The sequence below is a fragment of the Tuber melanosporum genome, assembly GCF_000151645.1.
Source record: "Tuber melanosporum whole genome shotgun sequence assembly, scaffold_26, strain Mel28".
NCBI lineage: Eukaryota > Fungi > Ascomycota > Pezizomycetes > Pezizales > Tuberaceae > Tuber > Tuber melanosporum.
Window position 1 is genome coordinate 617,827 of NW_003298930.1, and position 12,453 is coordinate 630,279.

Genomic DNA, 12,453 nt, shown 5'->3' on the forward strand with positions numbered 1-12,453 from the left:
GTAGTGCTTAATTCTTCTAACGTGGGGAGGGAGCGAACCCCACCATATCTTCCAGCAGTTGGGTAGATGCATATTCCTGGAATAGCAATGTAGTGACCACGTTTTGGTAGAGCAGTGCAATGGCTCACGTATGTACAAGTGCATGCACTCGTACAAGTACAGCACTCGAGCACGCAGATTCCACGTTTTTTTTTTCTTTTGGGAGGGGGCTGGCATCTTCCCCTAAGTCTGGGCAGTGCGCACCCACCGTATCTGTGATACAAGTACGGTGTAATCTGGTGGGTCCCGTAGTAATATTCCCCCTACGGGGTACTGTGCGAGTCCGTATACGGGTAGCGCGATGTGATTGAGTGCTGGGGGCGAGTAGGGTATGGATATGGATCATGGGATACCGATACTGTATAATGGACAAGTCAACTTCTCTCTTTGGGAGTGGAGGTGAACGGACCCTTCCATCAAATCCTCGAAGCGAAACCAAGAGTCAGGTTCAGGGATACCGGTACGGGTGTTGCTGCCGTATGATAGCCGTGCTCGCTTCAGGAAAAACTTGATCAATGTTTAAAGGTTAATTTGGAGAGGCGCGTGCCGTCCTGTACAAGTAGATGGGTACAAGCAATATCCAAGACAAGGGAGAAGTGCGTGGGTGAGAGAGATAGAGAAAATCGTCTGAACTTTGGGGCGACATGTTCTTACGATACCTGTTACTCTGTCTCTCCACCCGCTGTTATAAAACATGTGGTGCGGTTTCGTAATGGCCCCGCAGTGGTGATAATAATAACTAATCCAAGCAAACCGCTTTTTATCTTGTCTTTGCCTTGTCTTGATTTATCACTTGTTTCTCGACAGCCCTTCCCGAGGCCCCTTCATCATTCCTTTTCCTCATCCACCACCCCCTAAAACTAGGTAGATACCTTAGATAGTAGATGCGATAATTGCCTGCCGCATTCTCCTCATGCCCCCTCCTGGGCAATGAGTACTGCCAGCCTCTCTCGCTGCTTTTTCGCGCTTTCATAGACACCAAATTGGGATCGGAATACAGATTAATCATCGACACCCAGGTCCCAGAAAAGACGGAAGGCAGGGAGCCAAGCCGCGGATAAATATCGTTAACCTGCAGACATCCCTTTTGCTGCAGGTTACCCATAACTGGCATATGATACACCGGAGAGGCGGGCTTCACCCTTCTGGCGCTCTCTCTGGATCAACTCCCCCTCCACCTCGTCTGGGGATTCGGCAACACCGAATTCCACCCTGCAGCCTCTCCTTTTCTGACCATACAGAGCCCAGGGAATCGACAGGGGCCCAAGAGGGGGCGAAATCCAAGAGAAGGATTCTTTGCAGGGATGATTTCCTTGGGAACGAGTTGATTGGCTACATTCTCGCTCACCCTTGTAATGTCTTCCAAGTGAAAGAAGAGAGGTGTTGCGAAATGGCCTAAAGTAGAAAAACGGCAATTTTGGAGGATATTCAAATGTAAAAAAAAAAAAGAGGAGAAGGATGATGATGGGAGGGGAGGGATGGAGGAACAGGCTCGTATCAATCTGCCGCAGGGATTTCCTTCTTTCCTGCGCTACTTGCATCACATCCCTCTCCTCTCCTTTTTTTCGTTTCCTCGTTTTTTTCGCCCTTCACCCACCCCCTCACTCCTCTTACTCCCTCCTCCACATTCACCCCAATCCCTATTCGCGCTAGCTCCCAACCTTGTTCTTTTTATAACTCCCGATAGCTCTACGGGGATCTTGACGCTATTTTTTGCCTAGCACCTCAGCTTGACGAAAGGGAGACTTGTATGCTGGTTCTCTGACCTTCTGTTCCGCCCCTCTCATCGCATAGAAAACGCAGGAACATCAAGCGGGACCCCGGCTCCAATCTCTCTTCCCCCCCTCTATTCCTCCCCCCCATCTCCCTCTATCCCCCATCCGCTCTCCAAACCCTAAGCGCACTGACTTGCAGTCCCCGTCCCAAATGGGTAGGGAAATGAAAGGTGGTGGGCTAGGAAGGCGCAGGGCATGCAGGAAGGCAGATTTGGAGCAAGATGAATCCGATGGAGAGGTAGTCTCATAGCAAGAAAATGGCAGAGGATAGTAAGCACAAAGGTTAGGTAGTCTGAGTCGACTAGGGGCAAGGAGGGGGGTTTAGGAGGGGGGAGAGTGAACAAGCACAGTGCAGAGTGGTGGTGGGAGCGGATGATGGGAAGGGAGTCGAGAGAACATGGGGAAAGGAAGGGGGTGTGAGGAAAGCGTGAGCTCGGACTGTGTAGAGGTCGTTACGGATCTTTTTGAATAGTTCGATGCCCAATAAATTAGAAGTCTCCTTCCCTAACGCATCGGTCACGACTGGATCTTCGAACGAACGCCATTCTCGTCCATTCAACCCCCCTCGGACATATCCACAAGTGTCTTAAAAGGCTTCAAAAAAAAAAAAAAAGCTTCGTCGCTGCCACGATCTTTCTGCGGCACGTTCGTTATCCCGCGCTGGCTTGAACGGTTAATTGTTGAAGATTTTATATATCACGACATCATTTCCCGGGCTTTGGGATACGGTATTAGTCTCTGGCTCAGCTACATTACAGCACCCATTCCCTCACTGCTTAACCCACAGCTACCGTTCAGCTCACCAGGCGTCACTCATTCACTCACTCGATCACTTACCGTCCACCCAAACAACCGGCAGAGAGGCGGAGAGAAAGAGACAGAGGCAGAGCAGGAGGAGAAAAGGGTCACAAAAAGCAATAATTATTTGAGTAAGAACGATCAGCCCGCTCTTCCCGCTACTCAATTTCCCTCAACAGGGCCAACCAAAGAACCGTCCCTGTCGTTTCGCTTTGGTAGTTTGCTGGGCCTCCTACCTACTTACCTTTTTTATCTAATACTCTTATTGGCTTTTCAAAGCTCAAGAGGACTCTCTGGAGATCATAACCTTTGATTCCTGTCTTCCTGTTTCCCAACGGACAAACGTGCATAATAATCGGGACGCACCACATTTTTTATTCTTTGTTTTAATCTAACTCGCCCCTCAACTTTTTTCCCCTCTCTCTTTTTTTTTTTTCTCTCTCCCCTTTGCGAGAAGACGCGTTGGGGACCCTTCGTGTTAGGGCGCGAAACATTTGTTTTCTGTCGACTTGGACCCAGATCGCTCTCCCAGATACTCAAGTAGGCCGACATATACCGAACCCCGACCCGCCCTAAAATACCTCGCCCACCCCCACCACTTGGAAGGCCTTGTTCGCTCCACAGCAAGCAGCAGCGTCAATCCAAAAGAGCTACAACTATTTACTTGCTCACATATCTCTTTTATTTTTATTTTTTTATCCTTCTGCTAACCATTTTTTTCTTTTCTTTCCGCTTCTACACACTCTTCGGAATCCAGTGGCTCGCACCTGCTTCAACTACTGCGCAATCGATAACTTCGCAACGAAGGCCTTCTTCGAATCTCTCCAGTACCGTATCGTACTCGTATTTGTGGGGGGAATCGGAAGAATTTTTTTTGCCCAAAGATTTTTTATTTTTATTTTTATTTTTATTTGCTGTAAGTACAGTGTGCTCTTCCTCATCTCGTCGATCGGATCCCGACCTGGTCTAGCGGCCGTTGCCTCCTGTCTGTTTTTGAATTTTTATTTTGTTTTTTCTACCCTGTCTATTTCACTCCGATACACTTGCCCACTACCCATTAGGGGATTGTTTAGCATGATGTCCTTTCATCCGGTTGGCTGCGATGGTTTAGTAGTGGGTTTAGGTATTGGATAGTGGTTAGATGGTTAGCAGCTCTGAAGGATAGCGGGGGGGCGATGGGGTATCAGTTTATGTGGGTTGGAATAGTAGCGGGGGAATGGGTTGCATGCGAGTTGGGTTTTGAGTGGTGGTGGTGGTGGTGGTGGTGTGTGTGGGGATTGATAAGTTTTTTTCTTTTGAGGTTTTTTGGGGTTTCTTGGGCGAACGAGACGAGCGATCTTTGGTGAAGGAGGAAAGGATTCTCGACTAACTCACGGTTTACGGGCTTTCTTCCAGGGTTCCGCGCACTTGGAACAGCGAGCGAGACGAGACGGACGCACGCACGCACGCAACGCAGCAACGCACGAAACGCATCAAGCAGCCCAGCCAGGCAGCCCAACCCAACCCAAAGTTATTAATTTTTTTGCCCTTCCCCCCCCCAGCTCGTGAGGGAAACAGAAAGGGAGAAAGAAAGAAAACAGAGAAAAAAAAGGAAAGACGAACTGGAAAGGTTTACGATAGAAGAAAACTCGACTTTAGGGACAGAATAGACGCACTTGGCCAACCCTCGCCCCTCCCTCCCTAAACCTATTTAATCCTTTCCACTGGCTGTCTTGTGGTCATCGCGCCCAGGCGCTGGAACTGTATCGCAGATGAGCAGCAGTGAGTATTATTCCCCTCCGTGACAGGATTCCTTTTCATTTTTCCGAGTTTATTATTTCCATTTACGATTATTATCATTATCATTATCATTATCATTATTTTATTTTTATTATTTTATTTTTATTCCATTTGTTCCCGCTATTTCTTTGGAGTTCGATTTCTTTGGAGTTCGATTTCCTTGTTCCTTTTTGGCAGCACATCAGCAGCGGAATGGGGGGAGGCATCGGGGCCTGCAGAAGCATAAGCATAAGCAGCTCACACACTCCCTCTCACCTTCCATTGACTGGCTTCTCCCGCCCGCAGTTTTTCATCTTTTTTGTTTTACTCATTCCTTACCGTTCCTTGACACCCTTCATCCCTTCATTTTCTTCCACCATTGTTCTCCGGCAGCTGCGACTCGAACACAGCTGGGCTGGGACCATACGGGCAGCCGGTATTGCACCCTTCAATTAGGTGCTTTTTTCCTCTGGCTGCCTGCCTTCCTGTGTCCTCCCCCCGCTATCTCCGATGCAGGCAGCGCGGAAAGAGTGATGCCTAGCGAGAACTGCACGTGTATGGTGGTGGGGCAGAAGTAATTCCGCTTCACCCAGTTGAGTCGAGTTCGAGTCCGAGATCTGTACTGTATCCTATCTGTACCGTACCGTATTCCACTTTTTGTCACTCAACTCACCCATTCACTCGCTCACCACTATTTTATTTTTATTTTTTTACCCATTTGTGCCTTCCTATTCACTCTTTTCCCTCTTTCTCCTGTCGCCCTCTCCCCTTCCTGCTTTATCTGTCTGTCTGTGCTGCACTGCGCTGCGCCGGTTTACACACCCAACGCAAAATATCTGCAACTGCAACCACAACCCAACTGCACAGCCATTCGAAGAAGACGAAGAAGTAGAGTGGGAGAAGGGGGAAGAAAAAAAAGAGATACATATCTTGGGCATTCTTGGGCGTTTTCTTTTTTTTTTCTTCTCCGGAAAACTTTTTGATCTCATTTTTTCTATTATTTCACATTATTTCATTTATCATACATCTCTCTCCTATTTGGTGTTTTTGCCCATTGTTGGATTCTCTTTACTTCTGTTTTTGATCCATCCTGCTCCCGCTACTCTTACTGGGTGTGTGGGGTTGGCGGTGTGTCTGCGTGCTGCATATTATTTCGGCTAGCAGTCTGGCTAACAGCGATCTTCTCTTTCCTTGTGTGCTGCACAGGATTTGGTCCCGTTCAAATGTCACCCAAACCCGAACCTCTCGACACTTCGAGCTCGGCCGTGCAACGAGAACATCATCCTATCTCACACTCGTCGATTCAGTCGCTTCCCATTCCCGCTGCCAGTAATAGTCGGTTTGGTGCATCTCTGCCCGCACTGCAGGATCCACGGTGTGTGCTCTCCATTTCGCTGCTTCCCTGTCCATTATTCCACCTCCATACCTTGCCCATCTGCCACAATCCACCTATCAACCTTATCCAACCTACCCACAACCATACTTTTTATCCTCCCTCCCACTCCTTGATGCCGTCGTCGCTTTTCGCGGTATCGAGTCCTGTTGGTTTCTCCATCACGCGACTTTCTGTCCCTCCTCCGTCATGTTTATTTCCTCCCCGGAACTAACGACGATCCTCTTCTCGTAGATACTCAGCTACCAGCAGTTCTGGTTACGAATCTTCCAGTCCCACATCGGCTGCTTCTTCAATCGCCTACTCGCCATTCACAAGCGTCTTCCAGCCCACCTCCTATCCCACGAGTGCCTCGTCTACCACCTTTCCATCTTACTCCATGAGTTCTGAACCACGACCAAGAATCCCTTCAATGTATGTGATTGTGCAATTCCTCCCTGTCCACTCCCCCGTTGCCTTTGGAGGATAAGTAGAAGAAGAGGAAGCAAGGTTACTTACACCACTCTCCTGTAGACATAGTCCTACTTCTGGTATGGGTCCGCACCACCGCTCCTCCTCGGGCAGCACAAAGTCTGTCTCACCCTCACTTGGTTCGTCCGCGAGAGCAAACTATGCTACATCCACGCCCCATCTTTCACATCATCTTCCTTCTCGGGGACCTCAGTCAGAATCTTTGCCATCACCTCATTCTCCACTGACACCAGCTAGCCGTGCTCTGGACTCTCCTACGATCACTGTTTCCCCTACCGCTGGTAGCAACCTCGCCTCGCCATTACCAGGGCAACATGACCCTACTTCCAATGGTCTAGGCGTCAACTCTGCCGGCCCTCCCCTAGGGGAGACTCAACTCATTCATTCACTTACTTCAGCTGATGGGCACCTCGTCCGGCCAGAGATTCACGCTCGTGTGGACAAGGGTTTCTTCTTGTCTGAGCGGGATTGGACATGCTACCGACGCAATTACTTTTCAGTGATTTGCTCCTATAGCCTACAACCCACCACTTATTCGCTGCCACTGTATCTGAGGAGGACCGCGGGGGGACCGACGGAACACGTTCTCGCTTTCGCCATGTGTATCTCCGCAGTGGTTGACGCACCGGGTGGAAAGGTTGTTGATCTTGTCCAGCACACTCCCAAACGAGACAAGGGGCCGCAGCACAAGCCAAACAGGATAAAGCTTAGCCCCCAACCGACCGGGGGGATGGCGTTTGCCGCCTCGAGTTCGAGTCCTGTGCTTCAGCAACAGGTACACTCGCCCCAGGCGGGATCTTTAGACCGCGAGTACAGCTTCCCTCAACAGACTCAGCAACAGCAACACATTGCCGTTTTCGACAGGATCCAATTTAAGTCGGCAACAGCCAATAACGGTAAGCGACGGGCCGCCCAACAGTATTACCATTTAATTGTCGAGCTTTTTGCCGATGTCGGTAGCCCGTCTTCCTCGGCGGCTAGCGTTTCTGGACACCCTTCAAATCCGCAGGGTTCCGATGGAGGTTGGGTCAAGATTGCGTACAGGATTTCAGCCCCCATGGTGGTACGCGGGAGAAGCCCTGGGCACTACGCGGATGAACGAAGAACAAGCGCTTCCAGTCCTGGTGCGGGAGGGGGCTCCGGGAATGGAAACGGTACCCATCCCTCGCCCACTTCTGGCGGATCCGGTTTTATGAGTCCGGACGGAGTAACACCCGCGTCTGGTCTTGGAGGCTCAAGTTCCTCTATGGGAATGACGGGCCTGCAGCTGCATACCACCGGCATATCATCCATGCACTCATCCCCTGCGACATCTTCCATACACAACCCTTCCGTGTCTAGCGCATCTTCTTCGTCACACCTAGAGCCTCCCATTGACCCAATCCTAGATGCAGAGACGGCCTCACAACTTAATTCTAATTTTGTCGGATATCAATATTTCCCCTCAACCATCTATGAGTCCACCACCCAACCGCCTCCACAGAATCTTGAGAACAATTACGAAACTCACTCGTATAGTAATGATCGAAAGAGTGAACATCCTTTGGAAACAAACTGTCAACAGTTTGATTCTGACGTATCCTCTTACATTCCCGCGAGCATTTCAAGTAATGATTCTTTGAGAAAGACAGTGAAGGAAGAGTACAGTGCAAACTGGCTGGGGGGCGGCGCCTCGGTTGGGAGGGAGCAGAGGTTCAACCACACGAGCCTTTATCCGAAATGCGGGCGATTTGAACCAGCAGAAACCTCACGCGGTTACTACCCGGATCTCTCGGCCCTCTGAAGGAAGTGAGGAAAATAAAAATAAAAGATTAGGATTCCATCGTTGGCCACGTGCAAGATGGATCGCAGCTCAAGTTATTGCATACGACAGCTAAGCTCCTGTAATTTTTAAACTAATCGCCTTTTTTCTTCATTCATATGCTTTTCCGGCATCTGCGTGAGCTTTGATTGTGGGGATTTTCGTTTCCCTTTCTCTTCTTTCTTTTGTGGTATGTAACATCACCTTGGGATTTATAGCAGGCATTTCTTGATCTTACGGATATTGGGGAAGCGGGGATATCCTTTCACTTTTATTTTTATTTGGCTCTTGTTTCATTTTCTCCTTTTGGATTTTTCTTTATTTCTTCTCTTTTCTTCACTTTCCTCTACTATTTTGTTCCTAGTACATTTTTCTGCGTCTTTCTGGAGCCAGGCATTGATGACGTTCACGCCCTCCACCTGGTGCACTAGGCACCAAGGTGGTATAACAGGAAACGCGTGTAACGATTAATGATGACAGGTAAAAGCCGACAGGGCAGGGCAAAGAGAGAAAATGGGTAGAACAGCATTAGGGTTTCCTTTTTTCATTATATTTTTATTCCTATTTCCTTTTTTTCCCTTTTTCCTGTCTTTTGTTTGTAAGAGATTTCTCTGGGTGTTTTGGATGCGGCGAAGGACTGGGAATTTTTCTTGAAGGAAATACCAAACGCTGAAAGATTGCAAAAAAAAAAAAAAAGCTCGAACTGGGGGGGGGGGTCGGTTGGCTGGCTGATTGGTGAGAGGTGAGGGGAGGTAGATGCAGCACCGTACGATGGGGGAAAGGGGATATGAATGAAGAGAACGAGGGAAGGAGAGGGAGAAGAAAAATTCCCCGAACAGAAACCACAAAAACAAAAAAACAAAAACACATACCCGCTCAGGTTGGACAAATGGAGTCACCGGTTGGATTTGGGATTCTTTTCTTTTTTTTTTCCTAATTTTTTTTTTTCCTTCTCCTTTTTTTCCGGAGTATTGTAGTGTCATTTGGTTTCCATGGGTGGGATAGGATATAGGATTAGGATAGGACAGGATCGCAGAGCAAGGCTGGGGAAATTCTATTAGTATTTGTGTCCTTTTATCATACCATTTTTCCTTTTTCTTGATTGCTGGGGACTTTAAGCTTTCTTTCGGGTGCTTGTGTATTTCTGCATTTGCTTTTTTATTTCTAGGGACTTTCTTACCCCTAATACCAACAAAATTTCTACAAGTTTAAAATACAGTATGGGGGATGCGGTTTTCTTTTGTTTGGGGGTTTTTTTCTTTCTTTCTTTCTCCTGTCTTGGGAAAAGATACGGAAGGTATTATGGGGCGTTTCTCTTCATTTAATTTATCTGTTTACCGGTAGGTGGATTCTAATGGTTGGGAGTGGGCTGAGTTTGAGGAAGGGGGGGGGGTGTGCGGGTTGCCAGTTATTAAAAAAAAAAAGAGAGAAGTCACCTCCACCCCCTTGATTCTTCCACTTTGCTTTGAACTCTTTCCTTTCTTTTCCTTTCCTTTCCTTTCCTTTCTTTTCTTTTCTTTCCTTTCTCGGTGGGTTCCTGGTGGGTGTCTTTTTTTTTCCCCTTTCGGTTCTGGTTTCGTTTTTCGCATGGTTATGTATGTATGTATGTAAGTAATGGGTTTGGGTTCATTTCTTTCTGGATTCCCTTTTTGGTACTGGCGACGACGACGACGGGTGTAGGTAGATAGATAGAACTATGGTTACTATGGGTACCGGTACGAGTACTGCATTGTACGAACGGGTATGACAAAAAATAATTATTTGAGATGTGTAGTCTTATAGTTACTTATGATATAGGTGGTAAAGTGACGGAAGGAAAGGAAGGGTAAGCGTGCCGTAATCGGGATTTTGTCATCAAGGGTGTGTGTGGGTGTGGGAATATAAAAGATCTTGTTTAATACCGGTATGCGATGTGGGTAAACTGTAATATATCAACAACAACCCCCTCCCTTGTAAAAGATTACTGTATATGCCCACCCCCCCCTCCCCTCCCCCGTATTGTGCTCGAGCATGACAGACAGATATCATAGATAGATAGATAGGGTATAGATAGAACATCCCCCCAAGCCGGGATCCAAATTGTCGGGAGTCGACTTATCATGTGTCATATCTATTCATCCATCCATCCATCCATCCATCCACGATATTTCATCTATCCATCGTACTCTGGTATACCGCATCCTGCGCATGATACAGCACCTCCCTGAGTTGTGTGGGAATGAAAGAATGAAAGAAGGAAAAAGGTTCAGTCGAGAGGGGAGGTGATGGAAAAATGGGAAATATATACGAGTATATTGATTAGGCAGGTGGGTGTTTTTTTTTTTAATACTCGTCAATTTTTACTGTTTGTGGACGATGATGGGTGTGATGGGTGCTTTTCGGTGTGCTGTGTTGATGATTGTCACTTGTAGAAGTAAATTATGATAATATTGTGTGGGTGGTGCGGCGTCGGCCACGGCGGCGGCGACCGGTGATGAAGGGGGTTGAAGGAAGGTGGGGGGAACGGAACGGAAGGGAAGGGTTAGGTTATGCCTACCATGGTACGCCAAGACGCCACTTACTGTGCGTCCCCCTGTGCTTATGTGTGCGGCAATAAGTTAAGCGGCTTTGTTGCACCGATCATCTAACTATGGGGAACTAAAAGGGAGAGGGGCTAAAAAAAAAAAAAAAGAAATAGGGGGAGGGAACGCTATGACCAGGTGCTTGGTTTGATTCCCTGGCCTCAACCTGCTCCATTGCGGCATCACACCAAACCTCAACAGATGTTCTTATCATTACACAAACCCCGCACATTGCTGTTCCTGCGGAGGACGGCAGTGGCGGGGGCTAGGAGCACAATTTGCAAACCTCCCCTATCATCATCATCGCCATCATCATCATCATCGTTATTAGTGCTACCACTACCACCTTCGGGATTGGGCGTTCGGCGAATAGCGACCTCGCAATGGATGTTTGCTCGCCCACGCTCTCCAAAAATCCATCCCGGGGATGCATGGAGGGGTTCCATGCCACGGGAAGGTCATGAAGAGGTGTCACCGCGATCGGTAGATGGGGCTGCCGCTGGTCATGGTGGTGGAGGGGGGGGCAATGGAGGACGAAACGAGGCGGAATTCGGAAGCTCGGGCTCGAACGAGCCTGAGCCAGGTCGCCGGGTGGTTTTGCTCTTCATCAGTTTGACACTCCCAGTGTTTATCCTCTCGAAAATCAACCTTCTCACACCATTCCTGATCTCGGCCCGAGACCTGGAGTCCGGTTCCATACCCACCACCTCCTCGCTGACAAAAGAGCAACTGAACGCCTACATCAGAGCCCACCGCCCGGACCTCCTCCGACTACAGCACATCTCGCAGGCGACATGGGCAAACACAACCCTAACGCCGATCCGCTTCTTCCCGCAATCCGCCGATCCAAAACCATGGCACACGATGATCACCTACGCCTTCAACCACGGGGGGATGTTGCACTTCTTCTTCTGTTACATGGGCTTCAAAGCCTTCGCACCTAGCCTCTCGTTCATGTACGGTGACCGCCGAACCGCTGCCGCCTTCCTTCTTAGTTCGGCCATGGCCGGCGCGGCGATAACTGCCTGGGAGCGTTTCCTGAATCCCTGGAGCAAAGTATCCGGGCAGGATCTCAGCGCAGCGCTCCACCACCGTCGGTTCCCGGCCACGGCGGTGACGGTGATAGATGAGGACGGGAGAAATCACTTGGAGAGGAGACTCAAGGATGCCCTTAGCACGAATCTGGGCAGCAGTGGGGGCATCGTCGCGTTGGGGACCATCGCCGCCATCGTTTGTCCGGGGATGGAGTTGAACCTCATGTTTATTCCTTATGACTTCAGGATCCGCACGCTCATGGCCGCGCTCGCAGTGTTTGATTTCGGCGGCGCGTTTGTATGGGATTACGGGCTGGGGATTTCGCATATGGGGCATTTGGGTGTGGTTTCTTCATTCTATTTTTCATGGGCAGCTGCTAATGCTAATGGTGAACAGCGGGCTACGTCTCTGGAATCCTGCTCTACACATTATGGCTCCGCCGTGTCCCTTTCGCCTTCGGACCCCGTATGGGGGAAAGGCTGAGAAAGGCAGCTATGCAACGGCCTCCTCCTCCCCGATAGTGCCTTGCCGGCCTGTGTGGTACCCTACGTGCATATCGTTATGTCATACCTGTGGTTTCCTCTTTGTATTATATCTCTATCCATCAATCAAATTAGTGGAAGGAAGAACCCGCAGTTCATATCATTCATCCATCTCTCACAACCTTTCGCTCCTTCCCTAACCTATCATATCACCGGCGTTGTTATTATACAAGTATGAGTAGATGCGACAAGCACAACCGTACCAACTTTTGGAAGAGGAAAAAAGAAAAAGCACCGTACCGGTATTCGTCATTGACGTGCATAACCCCCCCCCCCCCCC

The 12,453-nt window shown here is 48.9% G+C and overlaps 3 protein-coding genes; 2 read left to right on the forward strand and 1 right to left on the reverse strand.

Moving 5' to 3' along the window:
* Positions 1 to 5,593: 5,593 nt before the first annotated feature.
* Positions 5,594 to 8,731, forward strand: GSTUM_00006371001 (uncharacterized protein; the record flags this gene model as incomplete). XM_002838549.2 has 3 exons in its annotated part: positions 5,594 to 5,745; positions 5,998 to 6,177; positions 6,277 to 8,731. 3 exons carry the CDS (start codon positions 5,594 to 5,596, stop codon positions 8,015 to 8,017), a joined length of 2,073 nt encoding a protein of 690 aa, XP_002838595.1. The 3' UTR covers positions 8,018 to 8,731.
* Positions 8,732 to 10,035: 1,304 nt separating this feature from the next.
* On the forward strand, positions 10,036 to 12,276 carry GSTUM_00006373001 (uncharacterized protein). XM_002838550.2 has 2 exons: positions 10,036 to 11,971; positions 12,028 to 12,276. The coding sequence occupies exons 1-2, from the start codon at positions 11,041 to 11,043 to the stop codon at positions 12,150 to 12,152; spliced, it is 1,056 nt and encodes a 351-aa protein (XP_002838596.1). The 5' UTR covers positions 10,036 to 11,040; the 3' UTR covers positions 12,153 to 12,276.
* Positions 12,277 to 12,309: 33 nt separating this feature from the next.
* GSTUM_00006374001 (uncharacterized protein) overlaps positions 12,310 to 12,453 on the reverse strand; it is a gene marked incomplete at its 3' end in the record, with an annotated part of 631 nt that continues 487 nt past the window's right edge. Inside the window, exon 1 of the mRNA XM_002838551.2 lies at positions 12,310 to 12,453. This exon is cut by the window's right edge and continues 487 nt beyond it. Within this exon, the coding sequence (XP_002838597.1) occupies positions 12,310 to 12,453 (144 nt within the window).